This window comes from Juglans microcarpa x Juglans regia, chromosome 5S (genome assembly GCF_004785595.1).
Source record: "Juglans microcarpa x Juglans regia isolate MS1-56 chromosome 5S, Jm3101_v1.0, whole genome shotgun sequence".
Lineage (NCBI taxonomy): Eukaryota > Viridiplantae > Streptophyta > Magnoliopsida > Fagales > Juglandaceae > Juglans > Juglans microcarpa x Juglans regia.
This window is the reverse complement of record NC_054603.1, coordinates 1,212,841-1,235,791: the sequence shown is the minus strand read 5'-3', so window position 1 is coordinate 1,235,791 and position 22,951 is coordinate 1,212,841. Positions and strand designations below refer to the sequence as shown.

The following is a 22,951-nucleotide window of genomic DNA, read 5'->3' as shown; positions in this document are numbered from 1 at the left end:
GCCCCTGCAAGCGGTGTGCAGTCGGCCCGACGTGGCAATGCCACGTCAATTAAAAGAAAAAAAAAAAAACCAGAACAAGAAATGCAGGAAAATGCTACTGGCTTTTTCTTCAAGTTTCCTTTTCTTCCATTCTTTCGAGAAGCTCTGGGTTATGTTGGAAAAAACTTTGTTGTTGTTGCTTGGATTGTTGAAAGAAAGTGGAAAAAAAAATTGGGAAAAAGGTTGAGTAGTCGCGTGGGGGGTAAGCGTCATCTACGTTTGGTCTTCGGCGTCGTCGGCTGTAAACAAACCGGTAAGAAATCACGGTGGGTCTTCGTCTTCTTCTTCACAGTGCTCTACCGTGTGGGTCTTCGTTTGTTTCTTCACCATGTGGTAAGAAATCATAGTTTGGGTTGTGCTTTGAATGTATTGGATAAATTTGCTCTGTTTTGAATCTATTGTCTGAAGCTCTGTTTTGAAGCTTTTTTTTTTTCAATTGAAAGTGAGGCTTTTTTTTTTCAATGGTTAAAGAAATTCCCTAAAAATGGGTTTCGGTTTCTCACAATTGTTTAGTGATGAATGTGGGTGTTGCTCTTATGTTGTAAGATTAGGAAATAAGTCGACAACCCACGAGTTTCCTTTCCCATTCACAAACCCCCTTGCAACTGTGGACTTTATGTTCATCCCTCTCACATTGTTGCCTTATTGTAGCAGTGCAACCCAGAAAGTATGTTGGCTTGACTAGAAACCATTCCTATTCCAGGGTTAGGGTTTGGGATCTATACTTGAAGAAGGGTTAACGGCGACGACGAAGGGAGACTTCGTGGGAAGAAGAAGATGAAGACAAAGTGAGAATGACGAAGGGAGGGAGGCTATGAGGGAGACGAAACTGAGAGAATGAGGTTTCGATGCCGGCTCCATGTGGGTTGTCTCAGACTTTCATCTTGACATTGAGGGAGGGAGGGCGGTGGCTTCCAACTACAGAGGCTTCGAGGGATGCTTCGAGGGAGGGAGGCTTCGATGGAAGGAAATGGAAACTTAGAGAGGGAGGGAGGGAGGGGACTACAGGTTTGAGGGAGGATTCGAAATGGAAACGTAGAGAGGAAATGTAAATTGTTCAAAATGGTGCGTTTTTATTTTATTTTGACACATCAGCGGTGCTTACTTGGTGCTTACACTATGCGACTGCGTTTAGAGTTTTTCTTTTTTTTTTAAAGCTCTAAAACCATTTATTTTCACTCCCTATTTGTGCTTTTTAATCTGTGACAGGGTTGATTCTAGAACTTGTTTCCCTCTTGAGAAGCTTGTAATGATCAGGAAAAGCCTATTTTTCAGCATTTTGTTGAGTAACGACAAGAAGTGAATTGTTCTTTTTATAGTATAGTAGGAACGACGGTCATTTTCTCCTTCTCCTATATATACACCACCTATTCAAGATAAACGTATCAATTGATTTTGTGATATAAAAGTGATCCAATATTTTCTAATGCGATGACATTTTTTTTTTTTAAATTTTTTTTGAAGGGAGGAACCAAATTCCGTATGAAGAGTGCTACACCCATAAATAAATTACACGAAAGTAATTTCATAAATTGACATGACTCATGTGAGCTGTTAGATTTGCATTACAATAAAAGTAATTTTATAGTCTGACAGATCATATCAAAATATAGTAATTTGTAAAATTATTTTTATATAATCATTTTGTGATTAGAATATTTCTCATTCCGTATTGTATTTACACCAACGTATTTATGGCCACAAATCATGCCCCCATAATCCACCACGGGTCAAAACCGCACTCATGTTTGTTAATTATATGGCCTTCTTTTATAGGAGAAAAGTATATTGCTGGTAGATATTAAAGCATTGAGAAGGCATGGCATATAAACCAGCATTAAGCTAATTATAAAGTAATGTTAAAGTCAATCCACAGAATTAGAAACACATTGTTTTGGAGATTTGGAAGGTGGTTTGTTCCTTACAACTGAGCCGACGCCATGCCTTTCTCTTTATAAGCAAAGAGAAATAATATTTGTAATTTTACGCACTCATCTTGAAAATAAATAAATAAATATGAGATTCACGTGAAAAAAATTATTTTTTAAAATGATTGCGTGATATTTGCGCATTCTACAACTATATGTATCATTACTCATTAGCAAAACTAGCATTACTTTGAGTAATACTACTCATCATCCTAACTTTCATCATTCTATGATATGACATTATGTGGTTAGAAATTATTTATTATATTTTACTTGTAAACCTATCATCTAATATTACATCATAGAATGATGAAAAGATGATAAGAGTTGGGATGAATAATAGATTTTTTCTATCTAGATGTAGAGTTTTAAGACAAAAATAAAATTGGAATATAATCTTTTGAATTTTCCATTTTTCTTACAGCCTAGAGAGGGCTTCAAAAAAATAGTACCCAGATTTGATGGGGTCAAATACACAATACCGTTAAACTTAAAGGGCAGAAGTACAAATATTTACATTTTTCCGCTGCGGTTCCCTCCTCGTCTATGCGAAACTAAATTCCCTCCTTCCCTCGTCTTTTGCTCTTTCGCTCACTTCCTCTCCGATTCCCCACGAGTTCTTCTTCCAATTACCATATACCTATCGCCGATCCTCCACGCTAGTGGAATTTGGTGTTCGATAACTTGGTCATCCATGTCCGGTGGCGCTCGACCTCCCAACCGCCCGGAACCGCCACTTACCGGCTCGATCCAGTTCCCAACCCCGCCTCCGAAGCGGAACCTTGCGGCACTCGCATCGACGAAGCCTCCTTTCTTCCTTCCCGATGACTACCACTGCTTCTCCTCGTCCGTCGATTCTCATAGAGCCGCCGATCATGAAGCCGAAGCTATAGTCGTTAGATCGCCCGTAAGTTCATGATCGTTGTTTCTATTTTTATCTCATTTTGGGTTCAGGCACGCGCTTCGCTTGGCCTGTAACGTAACTAGTCGGTGATTTTTAGATAATCTTAACGAGATTGATGGTGACATTCTTTCATTCTTTGTATTATGTTTTCTTTGATGGAATACTGATAATTGGAATGATAACTTTTTTAGTGCTAAACTTTTATTGCTCGCAATTGCTTTTTGCCTTTTGTGACATAAAGAATTGCTGAATTTGTTATTTTAGTTGATTCTATGCTTTCAGGATTTAATAGAAATTCACATGATCGGAAGGACTTGCAGTTTCTTCATTGTAGTTGCATTATTGAGCCTCCTTATTGGAATTCAACTGCAATATGTATCTCTATTATTTATGTCCTCGTAACATCAAGCCACCAGCCCTATAGATATTAAGTAGTATCATCTACTAAAAGATACATACAATTGGTGTTGTGGTTGACTAGTCCTTTAGGAATGATATAATTTCGCAAACCTGCCGGTAACTTTTCAGCAATTAAAGCGGAATAGTGGAACAGATGAGAACGAGGTTCAGTCTGCCGAATGGGCTACCGGTCCTGGATATACTTGTGTAGTTAACAGTATTCTCAACACACCTGTTTCCATAAAAGAAGGGAGGATATACAACAGGCCGAAGTCGTCAAAGGGCAACAGGTCTGGGCTTCAAACGCCTGTGTCAAATGCTGGTGAGTACTGTTAACTACAAACTATGTCGGTTGTATTATTGTATAGGTTAAATTTGCTTCTCCCTTCCTAAATGGATTTATACATAGAGTCTGTACTCTCCCCAGCATTGTCAGGAAAAAAAATCTTTAACAAGAGAGTTTGTACGTTCATGCAGGTTCTTCTCCTCTTACTCCAGGCAGCTGTCGTTACAACAGTTCCCTAGGTAATGCTGAAGTGTTGGCATCTAAATGAGTTTTCATATGCAATAAGGATTGTGTTATATAAAAAGCTGCCATATGCACTAAGAGTGACGAAGCACGAAAACTTTACAGGATTGTTAACAAAAAGGTTCATCAATTTGCTCAAGCAAGCAGAAGATGGTATTCTTGACTTAAACAAAGCAGCTGGAACTTTGGAGGTTATTATTTAGCCATCTAATTAGCCATCTAATTATATGTATTTATTTATACTAAAGACCAATATGAGAACTTCTAATGATACAGGTGCAGAAGAGGCGGATATATGACATCACAAATGTATTGGAAGGCATTGGTATCATTGAAAAGAAGCTCAAGAACAGAATACATTGGAAGTAATGCTTGATACTTGTGTTATTGAAATATCATATGTTGCTTTGTTTTTTATTAGCTTTGATTTGATTTTCTACCTAGCAAGTTAGCATTTGAAAAATTGGTTGAATGACTGATTAGGGGACTTGATGCATCAAGGCCAGGGGTGGTGGAAGATGACGCCTCTGAATTACAGGTAATTGTTTTTCCTATCACAGGTCAGAATATTTCCCTGTTCTTTTGTTATGAATTGTATATGTCCATATGGTATTCGGTAATTGGATCCACAAACTCTGATGTCCTGTCAGTGACAGCCAGTAAATATGGAATGATAAGCATGACATGGAACAAAGAAGGACAAAGAGGAAGCAAAATAAAAATGCAATTTACAGTTACCAAAAAATAAAAAGAAAGAAAGCAATTTATTAGTTTTTCACTGAACATGAAAGTTCTTCTTGTTTTTTTCCTGCAGGCAGAACTTGAAAACCTGTTCATGCAAGAGCAAAGCTTAGATGATCAGATAAGGTTATATGGTTGATTTACCTCATCAAACATTAAATGTTGGTATCTCAAAATTGTTAATTTAAGCTGATGGTTTCAAGCTGTTGCAGGGTAATGCAGGAAAGATTGAGGGATTTAAGTGAAGATGAAAACAACCAAAAGTAAAATTTTTTCCTGCATTTTTTTTCAGAGGAAAAAAACCTCACATGCTTTGTAAGCTCTGCACCCTGGTGACTGTTATATTCATCATATTAGGTGGCTTTTTGTAACCAAAGAAGATATTAAGGGCATACCCTGCTTGCAGGTCAGTTCATTGTATGTTATACTGTTAGACTTCACCTTCTACCTATGATCAATAGTGTTTTAGCTTGTTAGGCTTTCTTTGGCAGAACGAAACCCTGTTAGCAATTAAAGCTCCACATGGAACGACACTGGAAGCCCCAGATCCAGATGAAGTAAGTCCAGGACTCCAGATCCTACAAATTGAAGGAAGATACATGTTAAGTTTAACATTGATTTACTTATTAAAAAAAAGTTTTAACATTGATTTGATGCATGATGCTACTTGTAAACACGTCAGGCTGTTGACTATGCACAGAGGAGATATAGGATTATTCTTAGAAGCACTGTGGCTCCTATTGATGTCTACCTTGTCAGGTATTATTGTCTTCTTTTTGAGGCTGAAATACCTTGTAAGGTTATGTCTTATATTCCCTTTGTATAACACTTAGATCCTTGCGTCTTGTGGTATCACTCTTTTTTTTTTTTTTCAATTCCTATCTTACAAGTTACTCCCCTCCCCCTTGAACTCTATTTGATTGTTTTTTAGCCAATTTGAGGAGAAGTTTGTGGAGATGAATGGTGCTGAGCCACCTGTGAGCTTCCCAGTGGCCTCATGTTCAGTAGTCAACGCTGAGAGCACACTTACACTTCAGGCACAACCCAACCATCATATGTGCTATGATATAAATGCTTCACAGGATTTTGTTGGGGGCATGATGAAGATTGTTCCCTCAGATGTCGATGTATGTGTCGTTAGTCTTGTTGATTTATTTCTATAACTAATTATTGCCATAATATCATGGGTTTATGGACACTGAGAGCCAACATATGTATGATTTGACTCAATGTATCTATTTGTTTTTGCAGAATGACGCAGATTACTGGCTTCTGTCAGATGCTGAAGTCAGCATAACAGATATGTGGAAAACAGATGGTATTCCACTTAGAAGCACTTTTTCTCAGTTTTTTCCCCACGTGGTTTTATACCTTACTCTCTGGATGCTCAACTCCTTGACTCCAACTATGGCAGCTGTTGAATCGACTGGGATGGATGTGCTTCATGCTGACTTTGGAATAGCTGATGTCTGTACTCCAATACCAGAAACTCCACTATCTGGGATCACTGAAGTGCCCTATGGCTGTTAATTCTACTCAGAGATGAATGAATATTGATTTGGGTAATGCATTGAATCAAGAAACTCATGTCTGTATCCCAGCCGCAACCTTTATGTCTTTTAGCTAATGGTTTAAAGATGCCAAAGGGTTGCCAGGTGAATGAATTGGAGAAGCTTTTGGAATGAAGCTAATGGTTGGTAGATGGGGTTGATTCTTATACTGTACAGTTAGGGGGCCATGGTAGAATACATTAGTTTTCTTGGAATTAAGATGGAGGATGTTTAGCCTGGAAGGTATAGTGGTTACTTTAGTATGGGTACATTGGATAAGGTTATGGCACACGGTAGAAAGAAGCAAATATGTACATTTCCAGTTGTTTGCAGCAGCTTGGTGTCTGTTGTTTAGAAAAAAGGGGAAATTTGGGCTGTTGCAAAGGTATACATGCAGGAAGATTTTGTGCACTGGATATTGTAAGGCAGCAGGCTGCTGTATCTCCTGCCCCAGTTTGATCTACTTGTATGATCCTAATCTTTGGTATAGACTAAGGTTGTAATATTTGACATTCCACTATGGCGATAGAAACTCAAAAATTTTATTTCCTATGTATTTCAGTCATATTTACTAATAATCATATGCATACTGTAATTTAGATTTGATTGCGAATGTGAACATTGAATATAACTCAAAAGATTACGGGTCGTAAGTGTTTTGAAACATTCAGGCAAATTAAATATATGAAAGGGTTGCATGATTTGATGTTGGTTGTATTGTGTCCGTTATTTTGGCAGTTTGCCATAGTCGTTTACGCATACTGGAGGGTGGGTGTGTGTACGTGTGGGAAGTGGAGCTCGGCTGTCTAGGAGGCCTTGTCTCAACTCTAAAGTGGGCCACAGAGGGGGACAGTACATGGTCCAGGACCACGTTAATTTGCCGTGTTAATTTAGCAGTTGGACTCGCATGTCATTTTCAGATGGACAATTTTGAGACTTGCACCATATTAGTAGCCGGGACACATCCATTCAAGTGGTAGAGAAGTAGAAGGAAATTGTTTGGTTAGCGGACATTTCGGATAAAGATGATAGGATCCAAATACCTGTCATGTTGCCTTTAAAGTTTAAACGACTCTTTCCATCACAATTGTAATACAATACTAAAATAAACGTTGTCACCACCAATGAGGGGATAAAATAATTAAAAAAGTCATGAAGAAAATATACATTATTTACTCAAAAATTTATATTTAAAAATCAGTATGAAAGTCGAGCATTTCACACTGACTCGATAAAAGTTCAATATTCCTTTTTTTTTTTTTCCAAAATTGTTCTGGAGAGTACAATCTTGACCAAACAGGGGAGGTTTTACATTAAGCATATGGCTATTAGTGAAACGCCATTGAGGAGGAGAAAATAAACAGAAAAAGCAACAACAGTGACTTGGGCGCCATTTTTATTAAGTTGGCATGAAGTCAACAAGCAATGAATATAGAAAATGCAGGCAACGTACTATTTCTTCTTTTGTTGTCGTAGTCAGCTGCAAGACTTGGAAAGCTTATCCACGCAGCCACAATTTTTTATTTTCTTTTGAGCAGTTGCGTGTTGCATTTTTCGACATTATATGGGTTTCCTTTGTATGTCTTTTTTTTTAAGAAAATATTTTAAATACAAACTGATTCCATACAAATAAATTAATATATTGATGTAATTTAATATAGTAGATTAGATTATAAAATTATTTTTATTACAAAAAAATAGATATAATAAATTCCATAAAACTAGATCAGTTTATAAATTAATTTTATCTAATCTCTAATCTCTTTTTATCTACCAGTTCTCTTTTTTTAAACAAAATTCAGAACAGTGTGCTAATACATAAGGAAAGGAAAAAAATTTGGGGGATAGAACAATAATATCGGAAAGTGTTATGGGCATTATACGGAATTTAAGAAAACACGGAGACGCACGTTCAAACACGCAGATAGTTTAAAGAAAAACACAGACAACGTAAGTCCATGCTCAACAGTAGGGACTAGCGAAGAGGTATCAGCCACAACCACCGTCAGCCTCTGCCTTTCTACTGAAAACTGAACCTTAAAATCTCTCCCCCTCTCACCCTCTATGGACGACTCCACCGCGCTGAAACCAGTGCCGCTGCCTCTGCGATCGTCGGCTCTACGGCTCGGGAACTCGATCGCCACGCCAGTGCAGCTTCCCGTAAAGCTCTCTCTCCCCAACAGCACCGCGAAGCCGCTTCACTGCTCCAACAGCTTCCCGTACCAAAACGGCATCGCGCCGGTGCTGAACTTCGAGCTTTTGTCCTCCCTCAAGTCTTCTCAAGCCTACACCTCCTTGAAAGATCTGCTTCCATCCTCCAGCGCCGCCGTCGGGTCTCCTACCGTGGCTTCTGCCGCCAACTCCAGCTACGAGGTCTCAATCCGCAACCGCCTCGTGAAGCAGGCCGCCTGGGCCTACCTCCAGCCCATGTCCTCCTCCCCGGGCTCCTCCGGCTCACACTTCCTAAGCCGCCTCTGCCTTAGACTCTCCTCCTGCCTCACCGACTGCCTCGACTTCATCAAGAGCCATCTCGTTCCCGCCGCAACCCGACTTCTCGATCAGATACTCCGCGCCTTTGGCCTCCGGAACAGCAGATAGCAGAGGCCACGTTAACGGCAATCGCGCGTCTTCACGGCGACCCACCGATACCAATGACTTGTATGTGTGTGAATGTTGATTTGACAGAATAGTTTCTTCTCTTTAATTTCCTGTGAATTTGGTATCATTTTTACACAATTTTCAACGAGAACCCCACAAGAACGGGGATACGTATATATATCACTGGAGAAGAAGAATGAAATGAATATTCAACTTCTCCGAAAAGAATTAAGGTATTATATCATTCAGGAACCTGAGCTTCACCGACCAAATCAAGGTATCTGTACAATTCTCAATTGTGTTTTTTGGAGCGCCTAAACTTTAGGAAAGCTTGGTGTGGCTTTGGGCTCGAGTGGTTTTCCGGGTCGGACGCGTCTTCAGCGTGCAAGTGCTCTGCTTGGTTGTCGGGATGAACTTCTACGACATTGGATTTGGTTCGCTCGACAATGACCCGGTTGAATGTGCCACCGGGCTGTGTCGATGCAGTCGGACTCGGAGGCCACTTCTTGATCTTGCCTGACCGACTGGCTTGCGTGTTGGGTGCACCATTTGGGGTAGTTTGGGACGTTCCCGTACCGTGACTCTCGGCCCTCTGCAAAGATTGGTCAAGAGCTTCAAAGTCGAAGTACTTTCTTTCATAGAAATGCTAGTTTAAACTTTAATTATCAAAGGAACACGTTATGTGGCCCAATGTTTACAATTTTCCGTAATTGAAAGCAAAACCTCACTGTTCCTGATATCACCAGTGCTAAATAACCAATCATTTTCCATAATCTTAAAACCTCCCGAAATGTCCTAGTACTACATTTTGATTGGACGTGGCTGATAAGACAAACCATGTCGTGATGAGTTAGCTCCTGCTTTAATCTCTAGCAAGGTTAATAACCAATCATTTTCCTTAATTCCTCTGCCTCAAATTGTTCAAAATTCAGAATATGTTTAAAATTGAGGCTTTGACGGAGATTGTGTAATGCATTCGATACCAATCCACGGGATCTAATGAGAGAAGATCTACCTCATTTCTAGTGTTGTTGAACCTTCCGGACTGAGCAGTCAAGTACTGCAGCACTTGGAAGAATACCGACTGCCCTAATTGCGAGCAGTTTTGCCAGTGGAAAATGGCCAAATCCCACGCTCTTGCTCTCCACTCCAGCAATTTCCTGTCGATGTCTGTTTCGTGCTTTGCTATATACGGCCGGAACAGGGTCTCATACACATAACCAGTTCCCTTCAATATGCAAAAGAACCAACATGGTAAGGTGAATATGGCAGTATGAATTCCTTTGACTTTATGCAAAATCCAACCCCGCCTTCCCCCAAAGTCCTATGAAAAATTCCTTCTCATCTAGTTAATTTTACCTTTGTCTTTGGATGCCATAGATAGATAACAAGTGCCACCTTCATCTCACCATACAATGGAAACCTTCACATAAGTTTGGCATATGAGTTCATTTACAAAGTTGAATAAAGACCGAGCATGAGATCACCTAGTCTAGTCATACCATCTCATGAATATGTCCATGATCCTCTCAAGAACAGTAAGCATTGCCACAAGAATCCTGCCAAATAAATTTTGACCAAGTTAGATTTCATTCATGTGCTACAATAACATTAATTTAAGCATAGTAAATGAGAATCGATGAGCTGTGACATTACACAATTTCATAAAACAGTCGTGATGGAAGAACTCAACATCACTCTTCAAAAGCCTGAATGATAGCTAGCCCATAAATTGAAATTGATAATGCGATCATCTTGATGTCCAACTAAAAACTCATTTCTCGCCTATAAATTATGAAAATGGCCTCGTTTCTCATGAATTCTTTCCCCATATAATTATAAAGCCCCTTTACAAGGACCCACTCAAACACCATTGGGATTCCTGGTGATATATGATATCTATACTATTAAAGCCCTGTAACTTAATTAACATGATGCGAAAAGACCGCAAAAATTGAATAAAAGAAAATGCATGTTACCAATATTGACACCAAAAACGGAGTTCTGCGATCTCCACTCTGTTCTTCTCCACGGTTTTGTAACACTCAAATGCAGGATATGCATACCCAAGAAGCAACCTGTCACGTCCCAGCAATCAAAGTCAAAACAAAATTAAGAAGGACAAAAACCCGTTCTAATTCTAAAAACCAATGAAAAGAAATCAATCAAAGCAAGTTGGCTACGACCAAAAATCAATAAATATTGATGGAACATACAGAAGAAATCTGGTTATGAAACCCCCCAACATTTTTATTCCCTACACGTACGTCAAAACACCCGCCGCCAAAAGTTCCTGCAACACATGGAATCCAAGTTTCTTTATTTAGCAACTTTATCATGAAAAACAGATGCAATTGAAAACGAAAAATCCTTAAAGAACAAAAAGCAAGACGAATACGCAGATATCAATGTTTTCAACCAAAACAAAGTTGTCGAGAACAAGGAAAAGCACACAACAGGAGCTGTTATCTGTGGCTAATGTCCATTTGACGGGATCTAAACGCTGATCAGTTCCAATGGAAAACTATCGGAAACAGTTTGAAACATTCAAACAAAACCCATGATCAATAAGAAGGTACCAATTGCATGCGCAGGATGTAGACATTCTTTCGAAAAAATGGAACTTTATATGTACCTTTGGAAGAAGGATCTGTGATTCTTTGAAAGGGACGTGTCTTGTGGATGGAGAGCGAAAACGAGAGAAACTGGCGAGAAAGCTTGATTTAGAGGAAAAAGAAGATCCCAAACTCATGCATATATATATAGCTATGCAGTTATTAAAAGGTCGCAGGAAAATGGTGATTGGATTAAACCCAAAAGATTAAAAAAAAAAAAAAAAAAATTATTGGGGTATGATTTCTTGCCTCGGACGCGTACGCTTCTTTGTTGTTTTACACGCACGCAATTGTGTTGGGAGGGATTTCTCCAGATTCTTCAAAACGGATTTCACTAGTGACGGTTAGCAGTTACGTTGCAGAGGGTCGTTTCCGTCATTCTATGTGTCTTTGTGGAATTGGGTGGGGGAGTGCTCAGTTAGAACGAGTTTATTCACGAAAATGATTATTTGTGATAAAAATAAATTTATTTTTATTTTGTGTGGTGATAATTACAATTAAATTCTTTTCTTTAAATTCTATTCCGACTTGTGTCGTTAATATTAATAATAATAAAAAAGACTTGCGATCTAACCAAAGAATGAGATCTATTTTACATAATATCTAACGATGGTGAAATTCCTATTTATGTTGCTTATACAGAATTTTATATGTATATAATATATGATTGATCAGTTGCGAACGTGACAATTGAACCTATGCAACAGTTTAATTTGTTCCCTTGAACCTTTGCTGCTGCAGCTTTGTTAAATATGCTCGACCATTGACCATTGAAACTTAGATAGACATGAGTTCAAGCTGCATTAACTCTTTAAAAAAATTTTGTGGAATCATTGTTCGAATAATTAATTTGTCGGATCAATTAAAAACATAATTTAACTTTTTTGCTTTTAACTAATCACTCAAAACTTAAATTTTACATTGTATTAGTCATCACATTCTCTATAATAATAAAATATTATTATTTTTTATTATTTAATTATTATTTTTTTTAAATATTTTTTATTTTTATTTTCATAATCTCCGATAGCTAGCTCCAACGATCATATTCATTTTCATCTATTGAATCCAACAATCTATAAAATTAGCATCTCTAGTTGACAGTTTTCGTAGATGTACGATAACAAAAAAAATTATATCAATGCTCTTTATAATTACCTCCTTGCTTGAAAATATATGATCACTTGCTTGAAAATACATGTGATCTGAAAAAACGTGTCAATGCTCTCGATGGAAATATATTTTTAAATGGCTCCACTTAAAAGTTTGAAAATGAAAAGAAGCACTAGCATCTGTTTTATCGCAACCAAGAAGCACTAATTTCAGGACCACTAATTTGAGCAATAATCAGTAGCAACAGTAAAGGATTTTCTGGAATAGGAACAGGACCAACACTAATTTCTGGAAATGAAAAGATCAAGCACTAGCAATAGTAAATGACTTTATAAATAAGCAATAATAAGTACAACTATCATATGACTTTATTATCTCATTCACGTTTCTCATGTCGAGCATGAAAGACAAAAGCTACACGTAAAATAAGTACTGCAATTTTTTCTCAAGCATCTAATGCTTTACCCCTCTCTCCCTTCACTGCACCCGGCCTCTCCTTTTTCACTTTCACTCTTATTAATGAAGTTTACAGTAAAGATTTGTTAGTTCCTATAATTGGTTATTTATTTCTCATAAATGCTTGGCTGTGATATATAGAAAACAATATACAATAAACTCAGATCATCTCACTGACCAAACTAATCTATTTCCCATGATGGAAAGAAGTAACAGGGTTGCTCATCTGAATGTGATTACCATGAAAATTATTTAATGTCAAACATCATGAACATTGCAACCTTTGTAACTTTGTATCAGTTCCTTCAATACCTAAGAGTCTTAAAATGTTTCCATCCATTCCTTTTGCTGGGAAATTATTAAGAAAATAGATGCTTCTAAAACCTTAGATTTTACCAAGTTCACAACCTCCTACAAATAACCTTGCATCTTACTTGTCAACATAGTGGATTAACCAAAAGAGTTCTGCTATAGATCAGCCACTGTTTTATCACACACCCTACACTTTTTGTCTTTTTCGACTTTATGTCATGCCATCAACATCACCACCACATTCAACCTCTCTCTCTCTCTCTCTCTCTCTCCCCTCAAGCTCTCCTCAGCCTCTCTCTCCAACTTCTCTCTCCTCAAGTTTTGTTAAATGCAAGAGAATAAAAAAAAGAATTTGAAATAGGTTGTCTGCAGAAATGAGAGAGGAGGGAAAAAAAAAATTTATGCCGACATGTAAGGTGTGCTCCGGCTGCTGCCAAACAATGGCTGATCCAAATAATAATTCTAACCAAAATAATAGATATTCTTTGTTGCGCATAATAAGGATAAAAGGTGCAACCAACTAGAGAGAAAGGGAACAGACAAAATCACAGCATTGCCCGAAGATATCGAGAAAGACACCCAGAATGATTCAAGTGTTTAACTAACGAAACCATGTTTTCCATATTTAGACAATGGAAAACAACACCTTTATACATCACGAGTTTAGCGACGAGAATGTTAACAATTATTTTCAGTCCTTAAAAAGGATAATTCCAAAAAATCTCATAAGATTAGCCTTACCTCCAGGATTCAAGTAGCAAGATCAGCAGGAGTTTGCGACTTTGAGAGTTTGGATCTTCAATTCTTCAACTTCGCCATTGTGCTCTGTTGCTAAGATCAACGGAGATTTCACTCGAAATGCCAGATCAATTAGAATCGATTTCTTCTACACACAATCTGCTACTTTTGCAACCATTAAACTTGGAGTATACAAAATCAATGGGATCAAACCCAAACAAACCAAGCAAAATGAATAGAGAAAAATTAAATTTAGAGTTTCGAATGTTACCTTGTTGCCGGTATATGATCTAGAGAGAAGTTCTAAGGAGCTGTTGGAAATGAGTTGTGGGATTTTTTGCGGGAAGGAAAAGGAAAAGAGCCGTGCGGGAGATAGGGAAGGAAAGGAGAAGGAACACAGTTGTGCGCAGAAGAAGGAACATAGTCGTGCATTTTGGATTCAATTGTCGTGCGAGAGATAGGGAGGGAAGAACCTAGAATTTCTGTTGTGGGAAGGAACCACCATGCCGTGAGACACAAAAGTGGGAAGAAAAAGGGAAACAGGAAATAATAAAATATTGGAATGAAGATGCTACAGTCCCATTCATATATGATTCTAAGGATGAAGTTACTGTAACTCATCTTCCTGATGAATTGTGTTTAGCTAATCCAATGTAGGAGAAATTTAGTGGATATTCTTCAAAATATGACTTTCACTAGCATTTGGCTAAGCCAATGCTAGTGCTCTAAATTTGGCTGGTTTGGATAATGAATTGAAATGAGATGAATTGAGATGATTTGTGAATAATAGTGAGATATTTAAGTTGAGATGAGATGAGTTAGAAATTATTTGAGTTAAAATATTTTATGAGATTTTGAGAAATGAGAGAGAAAAAAGTTGAATAAAAATATTATAAAGTTAAAATATTATTTTTTTAATATTATTTTTATTTCAGAAATTGAAAAAGTTGAATTATTTTTTATATTTTGTTTGAAAAATTGAGAAAATTGTAATGATTAAATGAAAAAGTTGAATATTTGAAATTGAAAAGTCTTTGTATTTATAATGTTTGGATATTGAGATGAGATAAAATGAAATAAAATAGGTGGAGGCTTTCATTACCTAAACCAGGCCTTAATATCCAAACCACATTTCAAACTATTTCATCTCATCTCATCTCATATAATCATTATAACTTTTCTAAATTTTCACATAAAATATAATAAACAATTCAATTTTTTCAAATCTCAAAATAAAAATTATATTAAAAAATTATATTTTAATAATATTTTATTCAACTTTCAACTTTTATCTCATCTCATCTGTATAACCAAACAAGAAGTTTGTCATAATTATCAAATTGAAGTTATTAGATTTTACATTTATTATATATCTCATCTTTGTTGTATTGATCAATCACAAATTATAATAGTAACTGCCCTCAAAGTCTCCCTCCCTATTCTCTAATTTTCTCCATTTTCTTTTTTATTATATTATATTTTCTATTACCAAGTCTTGTGCAGGCTTTTGATGACTGCTTAATTAAAAGCTAAACCTCATTTATCGTGTTAAGAATATAATACAGATAATTAAATTTATTTTTTTTCATTAGTTTAAATTTTTGAGATAAGTGATGATTTTACATAATATGAGAGTAGAGACCTTGAGATGAAACTATGATTATATACTCTACCTCATTTAATTAAATATTTTACATATTAAATCCATTCATTGTGGTGATAAAATATTAAAATATAATACAAATAATTAAATTTATATCTTCTCACCGATTTAAATTGGTTTCACATGTTCCAAAAAAACACTAAATTATTGAAGATGCAAGTTAGATTTGTCTCTATATAATGGACTTTTTAGAGGACATGCACATAATAATTTTGTAATCTAGCTAGCTAGTTTTGTTCATACATGCTGCATGCTTGGTCCATTAAAAAAAGACCTGAAGTTCTGAACATTTGGGAAAACGGGCATAATATTTAACTTTTTTCAATCCCTAAATCATTCTAATAACTGTACTCTTGCAGTATCCTAATTAGATGAACTATACAGATTCTTACGTCTCTTTAACTCATCACATGCATATGACGTACTTTTATCGTTCTATAACTATATATCATGTCTCGATTTAATTAAGATATAGACCCTCGTGACTCTGAATCCGACGCTAGTATGTGACAGCCAATCTAAGATATAAGTACAATCTCTTTTATTTCCGTTTCTCACAAAAATGTGCGGTTATGATTGAGTTGTCGTTTAACTAAAACTAACAGACTAGTCATAGTATCATGTAGGGCACCCCAGGAGCTCCCTCACATGCAGGATTTATAGTCCATCAAATGCCTCATCCCCTCACACTCGCCTCTTCGAACACCCTTTGTAGAAGACTTCTCACCTCCCTCTCTCTCTCTCTCTCTCTCTGAGCAATGCCCACTACCAGAAGAAAGCTCCTCCTGAACACAGTTTCAGTCGACATAACCTGCAGCTGCAGAAAACTAAAGCTGTTCCACATATTCCATCCAAAACCAAGACCCAAAAAGCCCACATACCAAAGACACAATCACTATTCATCTTCTTCTTCAAGCTCAAGGGAAAAAGAGAACACCACCACAACCACCATCAACAGTACATTCTCTCCCTACATAGACTATTCGCAACATTCAGATACCGAGACCGAGATAAAGAGCTCGCGAAGTGTCAGAGGCTTTGGCAGGATAGACGGTGAGAGTGTTGCAGTGGAGAAAGATTCCGACGACCCGTACATGGATTTTCGGCACTCAATGCTTCAGATGATACTGGAGAATGAAATATACTGCAAGGACGATCTCCGGGAGCTTCTAAATTGTTTTCTGCAGCTTAATTCTCCATACAACCATGGACTCATTGTTCAAGCATTCACTGATATATGGAACGGGGTGTTTTCTGTGACGTCTAGCTCTCCTAAGCCGCAATATTTTGGGTACAAATCGCATGAGTTCTAGATGATGCAAGTGCGTTAATAATGGCTCGTGCTTGTGGCTCTGGGTCAACTTCAGTCCTACGAATGATCCAAGCTTGTAATGTGGATGTATCATGTGCTGACAAAAACCAGGATGGGAAGTGGGAAACAAATTATAATTAATGGCAGAATTGTAGCACTTTTTTTTTTTAAATTTATTTTTTAATCTTCGTGTCTTTTGTGGGCGTTTATGTTACGTTTATGATCTTCTGATATGGGTAATCTGTTTGTAGATCTTATTTTGTTTGTGCTCTTAATGCCACATTGCAATATTATTATTTTTTTGGATCATATGTTGGACTAAGCATGCACTGTACTGGAGGCTAATTCAATGTGGTCATTGAAATGGGGTTGGTCAAAATCTTCACCAGCTTTGGATTCAAGAGGTGGTTCGAGAAGATAGACATTGGGATTTGAAGTACTGTAATAATCACATTGGTGTAATGGTGCGGCTACAATGCCGCCCATCTTGACCGCTGGCATCGTAAATTTTTTTTTATATTTTTTTAACATATTTAAATATATTTAAAAAATAAAAAAATATATATCAATACATTTAAAATTATTTTTTAATTAATCATTAAATTAAAAATAAATAAAAAAATTAATCAACGATCAAATGAAGGTATCGAAAGGATAGGCATAGTAGTATTTCTTTTTGGCGTAAGTGGTGTGGGACAGTTGTCTTAATTTAATGCCTTTTTTGTTCTCTCTTTTTCCCCTTGAGAGAACAGAAATTTTTGTGTCTGCTTGTCCATTTTCCAAGACTTGACAGCATTAAAACCCCTTAAGGGCTCCTTTCGTTGTTATTTTTTCCCCTGAAGCCTTACATTGTTACTTGGAAGTTGCAGCTGTATTCCACCAGTACATGGATTTTAACGTCTCTCTTTCTTTCTGGAGAAATCACTTTTCGAGAACTGAATTAAAGTAATGTCATTTTCATAGTCACGATCACGAGTTGGGGCTAACAAGTCATCCAAATTTTACGATGTTGTTTGCTAAGTACCGATGCAATTCTACATGGGCCACTTGAAATTCATGTATATATATATATGGTTAAGGTGCTTTTTAGATGCTATATATACTGTTTTGTGCTTGCGAGTTACTACATATTTGTAGTGCATTGAGAACTTAAAGAGAACTTGAGATATTTCAAATAACACGTACAAAGTTTACTTCATTTACATGGATAGAATCAAAACAATGAATGATCATTGATCGGTTGTGATTAAAGCTGGCCAGCTAACATAGAAATTGAATAAGTAAACCCAATTGGAGACTGCCTTTGACTGACCATCATAATTCATTTGTAAATCTCTCCCTCCCTCCCTCCCTCCCTCCCTCCCTTATTAACTATTTCATAAATGTAGTTGTCTTTTTCTCTTGTTTTTTTTTTTTTTTTCAGGAAAGTTGTCTGATTCCTAAGAATTCTGAATCATGTGGTCTCCAAGGACGTTAGTCATATATAGAACTGGGAAACTCCATGCTTGTGGAAACAGAGGGCCCTTTCATTTAAAACAATACGCAACCACAACTCTGATGTGATAAAGATTGCGGAAAAATGCAATCAAGGCAGCAAGTACGTCGACCAACTTGACCTCCATAAATCCCTTGCATTGAGATGCAAAATTTGTTTTTCATACTTCCAACTTCTACCAGCAAATTAATGCTTCTAACTTTAAAAGAAAAATTGAAAAAGAAATTAATGCTTCTAACTTTGCAGAGTAGCAGGTGCAGAGATGCCCTTGATAATCATTTTACTTGCAAACAGCTTGACGATATCAGCTGCCAATAGTACTGTTGTCAATGTATCAAATCGACATCTCAGTTTCAGAAGTAAAACACAATGATCACGCGATATCTTATCTAATCCCTTGTTGCCTATTCTCTCATTGTGGGGGACAACTTTGGTGTTGTGTAGGCCAGCCAAATAGATAACTAACATGATCAGCTTGTTGTCTTAGATGAGAGCTTATGTTGGTACTCAGGCTAACCAGAAAAAAGAACAAAGGAATTATAAGAAGGAACAACAAAGTCAGAGTCAAGTAAAATATAATCAATTGGGTGCCAAACCTCATGAAGTAGATGTCACTGATTAGAACGTCCTAGTAATTCCAGCTTCCTTTGGGGCCAAACTCATTAGTTTTTAAAGAAAAAAGAAGGCAAACAAAAGAGGAAATCAGAGAAACAAAAAAGTAGGGTTTATCTTTTAGAAGACAATGGTCACCAGTACTACTAGCATTGTTTGTTTGCTGGCAGCTTTCAGTTTTACAAGTTCTGATAATGTTGTATCAATTTTGGAGAGTACTTTCTGGTCTGAAAAGGATCAGAAAACGATAGTGTCAAATGCCAAACTTTGAAAGTAGTTAAATTTAGTGGATGGAAATGTTCAGACATGAGGACCCAGGTTCTCTTTCTAGAGCAGGCATACATTTTGATTTGAAGTAGCAGATGTAAGACTTAAAAGGAAACGATTAGGAGGCAGCAACAAACACATGCATGGCATTAGAAGCTGGAGGGAAGCAAAATGCAAAGTAAATCAGACAAGTCATGATCTCTCCACAAAGAGAGCAAGAAACACCATCCCTCAATCTTATCCCTCAATAGGATGCCTCCTCACTCTTCAGTATCCCCCATGACCTTAAAGATGTTTGCTTTTTGTGACATTAATAGGTGTTAAGCTACTTTAAGGAAGGCTGGGTTCCAATAACCCAATAATATTTGCAACGCAAGGACCCAGCAAAATTGTGTTCGTCTTCGTCTGGCTCACTGCTAAACAAAGAATATCCTGCTCTGCACTTGTATTCATGTTCTCTTGAAGAGAGTTTTGCTAGACAGAATCTTGAATATACATTTCTAAAAGCGTTTAGTAAAAAGGTCACCGTACGCCGAAGCAACCGTGAGCAAATGGGCCTCTCTTTTTTGTTCAGCGCTCAGAGTTGGAAGCATGGGCTACATTCTCATGGGCTTTTTGAACTTCATGGACTACAATCTCCGGTCTGGTTCAGCTTCCCATCAAAAACTATGGTAAATGTTTCTCTTTCAACTAAATATATATATATATATATATATATATATATATTTTTTTTTTATCAAAAAAAAAAAAAAAACTAAATATATATATATGAGATGATAGTTGTAGTAAGTGAGTAAGTACTGCACAATCATTTTGAAAAAATGAATATATACAGGACCTACATAAAAAAAATTAATTTTTTAATAGTAAACTCCACTATTTTCAAAACGACGGCACGACGCTTGCACATTTTACGACTGTATATAGCATTACTGTATATATATATTATAAAGAAAATTCTATATACTATACTACCATCCCACTAAGTATGATGTGTCACATTTATCACTATTAAATGATCATTTATTGCATGCTTCTTTATCATTTAATAGTGATGAATGTACCATATATTACTTAGTATGATCAAAATAAGATGAGAGTATGGTATATAATATTATTCATATATATATATATATTATCTTGTTCTTGTTAAATGTAACTCTTTTTTCGGGGAGACAAAAGGCTATTAATTGAGGGAGTGCCCATTGGTCCCAAAAACAAGAGGGAATCGTGGGATGGGCGTATTGACCTATGCAAAGGACATTTAGTGCATGCAGGGCCACAAAAAAAAGCTAAGACACCAACTTCTATACCGTTTGGTCATTTTCATTTTCTTGTGGGAAATCTATATTAATTTCTAGGAAGATGCGTATCTCATTGTTGGGTCATTATCTCACTAATTACCACGCTAACATTAAATGTCACCAACACAATATGTAGTATGTACTCTTATCACTACTATCTATTATTATTTTGGGATAAGGAAATATTTTCTGGCATCGATTTCGTACAAACTTTAATTTTGTCAAGTTAAAGCCTGCAGAGTGTTTGTTTGTTTGTCCGGAAAACAAAAAAGAAAAGATCAAATGTTGCTCATTCCATTGTATATAAACGAAGGAGCTAAAAATGATGGATCGCAGAACACTACTGATAATTACTATATATCCTCAAATATCATGACCGTTATTTGTATTGACTTCCACTTAACGTCCCTCCGGCCCAAGGGATAAGTGAAATGCATTTCTAATTCTACAGTTACTTTTGGAGGCCAAAAATGGAGTTGAAATGTATTTAAACTCGCACTAAAAATGAATCACTAAGCAAATATATCTCTGCATCGTTTACAGTAATTAAGGTAGGGTTTGATTAAAAAAACTAAAGTGCATATGGCACAAGGTTTAGAAGCTTCGATCGCCGCTACGACAAGAATCTGGGCTCAGAGATTGAAGAGGCCAGCATCTAGGTTAAGCCGAAGCAAAGTCTCGAAGGTGGAGCTAGCTTTGACAATTACTTTGTTATTTTATCATATGTTATATGGCAATTAGTGCATGCAGACTGCAGTCTGACGCAACCGTGGATTGTTTTTCCTTTCATAATATGGAGCTTAGCTAGCTAGCTACTAACCTAGTTTTGTTTTTATTTTCCTGGGCACTATTGACCTTTTGGTTGACTTCTTAAAGTTGCACGATACCCTTTTATATATATATATATATATATATATATATCGATCAAGCCAGACAGGACCAGCGGATCAACAGGACCTTGATTACAGACAACTCAATTACTTTTCGAAAGAGTGGGGCTCTATATGCATGGACGGTACTCACGTATATATATTTTTGTTACTGTTTAATACATATACATGACTGTTTATTACGTCGAATAGTACTGCATTGCACAGTCATCTAATGAATAGTAACGATCGAGAATGTCATGAGGAGTCCTTTTTTGGCCTGTAAATTGTCCGTTTTTCTAGTATTTTTCTTTTTAGAACACTGTTCACGCACGGGGATTCATATTCATCATTAATGGGTGCGGCCGGGTTCGAATAGTGTATGAACAATTGAACAGTAGTAGTACACTAGTACTGTAAAAAATCTGCCCCGTATTTCATTTCCGTGCAACATGAATCTGATCATATATACCAGGACGCTTCAATAATTCTTGTCATCTGAGTGAGTACTGGATTCGGAATAGACGTGTGCATGTGTGATCACGTACGTGCATGCTTGATCATTACACGGATAGAGTTGTTCCAGGTTAATTAAAAAAATATAATAAAAACAAATCTTATAAATCGGTGTGATTAATATGATATATTAATATACTTTGCGTAAGATATTTTATCTTTTATATGGCAGTCATGATCTGGAGGATCGAACGATCCTATATATATTCTTACCTTTTGAACAACGCCTTCACATGCATGACCACGATCCACTATATACTATATGCTTTGTTCCTGAACTTCCTCGATAAAATTTAAGTTACCCAAAAAAATCTAGCTAGAAAAAATATCTACTGCCACCAGAAAGCTGAATGGCAGTTCTTTGTGTTCCAGATAATTATATGACAACTTGTAGTTATTTGACAGTCAAAACAATGGATTTTTTGCATGCATGTTCAATATTGAATATTGAAGCTTGTCAGATGATGGAGACGATCATGTTCTTCGATGTACGCAAATGCTAAATATTTTTTGTTTTTCTTTTTCTGGCACAGCCACGATAATGTTGCAGCTGGGTGCATGAGGATATATGCAGAGTGTTGCACCACGCCAAATTATGCGCTGGAATTGTACCTATCATATGACAATGACTATGAACTAGTTAAAAATGAACGGTCGTGCATGATTGTGTTCATTTATAATTTCTCAATCCAGGTTGATCAGGAACTGATCACTTCTGGAACATATCCAATGGTTAATGTTTGTCCCTCAAGTCAATGGCCCTGCAGATGATACTTTTTGAATATTCAATAACCTAATTAAGCAACTATTTATCAAAATGTCGACGTGATTACGTGAACCCGTTATAGTTTCTTATTATTCTTATAACTTATAGCAGGAAGAATGACATTTAAGAAAGCTCCTAATTATATGAGTAATGCTACAGTCTTAAGTTCATAAATACCGTATAATCGTTTTGAAAAAGAGTGGGATTTATTATTAAAAAATTATT

The 22,951-nt window shown here is 36.6% G+C and overlaps 4 protein-coding genes across 8 annotated transcripts; 3 read left to right on the top strand and 1 right to left on the bottom strand.

Annotated features, from left to right (window-relative positions):
- Positions 1-2,504: 2,504 nt before the first annotated feature.
- Positions 2,505-6,720, top strand: LOC121267757 (transcription factor E2FA-like). 2 transcript variants are annotated; one of them, XM_041171795.1, is made up of 14 exons: positions 2,505-2,874; positions 3,400-3,592; positions 3,748-3,795; positions 3,905-3,990; positions 4,076-4,164; positions 4,283-4,337; positions 4,614-4,666; positions 4,753-4,803; positions 4,898-4,946; positions 5,032-5,097; positions 5,223-5,299; positions 5,472-5,667; positions 5,792-5,858; positions 5,955-6,720. In XM_041171795.1, the coding sequence occupies exons 1-14, from the start codon at positions 2,662-2,664 to the stop codon at positions 6,068-6,070; spliced, it is 1,359 nt and encodes a 452-aa protein (XP_041027729.1). In that variant the 5' UTR covers positions 2,505-2,661; the 3' UTR covers positions 6,071-6,720. The 2 variants fall into 2 exon arrangements, with proteins under 2 accessions (XP_041027729.1, XP_041027728.1); XM_041171794.1 differs by having other exon boundaries at positions 5,792-6,720.
- A 1,290-nt stretch (positions 6,721-8,010) lies between these two features.
- On the top strand, positions 8,011-8,920 carry LOC121267756. The gene has a single exon (XM_041171793.1). The coding sequence runs from the start codon at positions 8,155-8,157 to the stop codon at positions 8,686-8,688; it is 534 nt and encodes a 177-aa protein (XP_041027727.1). The 5' UTR covers positions 8,011-8,154; the 3' UTR covers positions 8,689-8,920.
- On the bottom strand, positions 8,672-11,431 carry LOC121267753 (putative HVA22-like protein g). 4 transcript variants are annotated; one of them, XM_041171792.1, is made up of 8 exons: positions 11,324-11,431; positions 10,905-10,981; positions 10,668-10,766; positions 10,191-10,247; positions 10,048-10,111; positions 9,704-9,916; positions 8,942-9,280; positions 8,672-8,798 (listed from the first exon to the last, which is right to left on the bottom strand). In XM_041171792.1, exons 2-7 carry the CDS (start codon positions 10,934-10,936, stop codon positions 8,981-8,983), a joined length of 765 nt encoding a protein of 254 aa, XP_041027726.1. In that variant the 5' UTR covers positions 10,937-10,981; positions 11,324-11,431; the 3' UTR covers positions 8,672-8,798; positions 8,942-8,980. The 4 variants fall into 4 exon arrangements, with proteins under 4 accessions (XP_041027726.1, XP_041027724.1, XP_041027723.1 ...); XM_041171790.1 differs by lacking the exons at positions 8,672-8,798; positions 11,324-11,431 and adding an exon at positions 11,146-11,285 and having other exon boundaries at positions 8,981-9,280; XM_041171789.1 differs by lacking the exons at positions 8,672-8,798; positions 11,324-11,431 and adding an exon at positions 11,087-11,269 and having other exon boundaries at positions 8,981-9,280.
- Positions 11,432-16,277: 4,846 nt separating this feature from the next.
- On the top strand, positions 16,278-17,206 carry LOC121267747 (transcription repressor OFP6-like). Its single transcript, XM_041171778.1, has one exon. The coding sequence runs from the start codon at positions 16,344-16,346 to the stop codon at positions 16,896-16,898; it is 555 nt and encodes a 184-aa protein (XP_041027712.1). The 5' UTR covers positions 16,278-16,343; the 3' UTR covers positions 16,899-17,206.
- Positions 17,207-22,951: the final 5,745 nt, after the last annotated feature.

Excerpts from the sequence above, each read along its gene's own strand:
- LOC121267757 (XM_041171794.1), top strand. The coding sequence starts at position 2,662 with ATGTCCGGTGGCGCTCGACCTCCCAACCGCCCGGAACCGCCACTTACC. Across the intron at positions 3,796-3,904 it reads TCGTTACAACAGTTCCCTAG|GATTGTTAACAAAAAGGTTC; the intron begins GTAATGCTGAAG and ends AAAACTTTACAG. Across the intron at positions 3,991-4,075 it reads AAGCAGCTGGAACTTTGGAG|GTGCAGAAGAGGCGGATATA; the intron begins GTTATTATTTAG and ends CTAATGATACAG.
- LOC121267756 (XM_041171793.1), top strand. The coding sequence starts at position 8,155 with ATGGACGACTCCACCGCGCTGAAACCAGTGCCGCTGCCTCTGCGATCG.
- LOC121267753 (XM_041171792.1), bottom strand. The coding sequence starts at position 10,936 with ATGTTGGGGGGTTTCATAACCAGATTTCTTCT. Across the intron at positions 10,767-10,904 it reads TTCATAACCAGATTTCTTCT|GTTGCTTCTTGGGTATGCAT; the intron begins GTATGTTCCATC and ends GGGACGTGACAG. Across the intron at positions 10,112-10,190 it reads ATGGACATATTCATGAGATG|GTTTCCATTGTATGGTGAGA; the intron begins GTATGACTAGAC and ends ACTTATGTGAAG.
- LOC121267747 (XM_041171778.1), top strand. The coding sequence starts at position 16,344 with ATGCCCACTACCAGAAGAAAGCTCCTCCTGAACACAGTTTCAGTCGAC.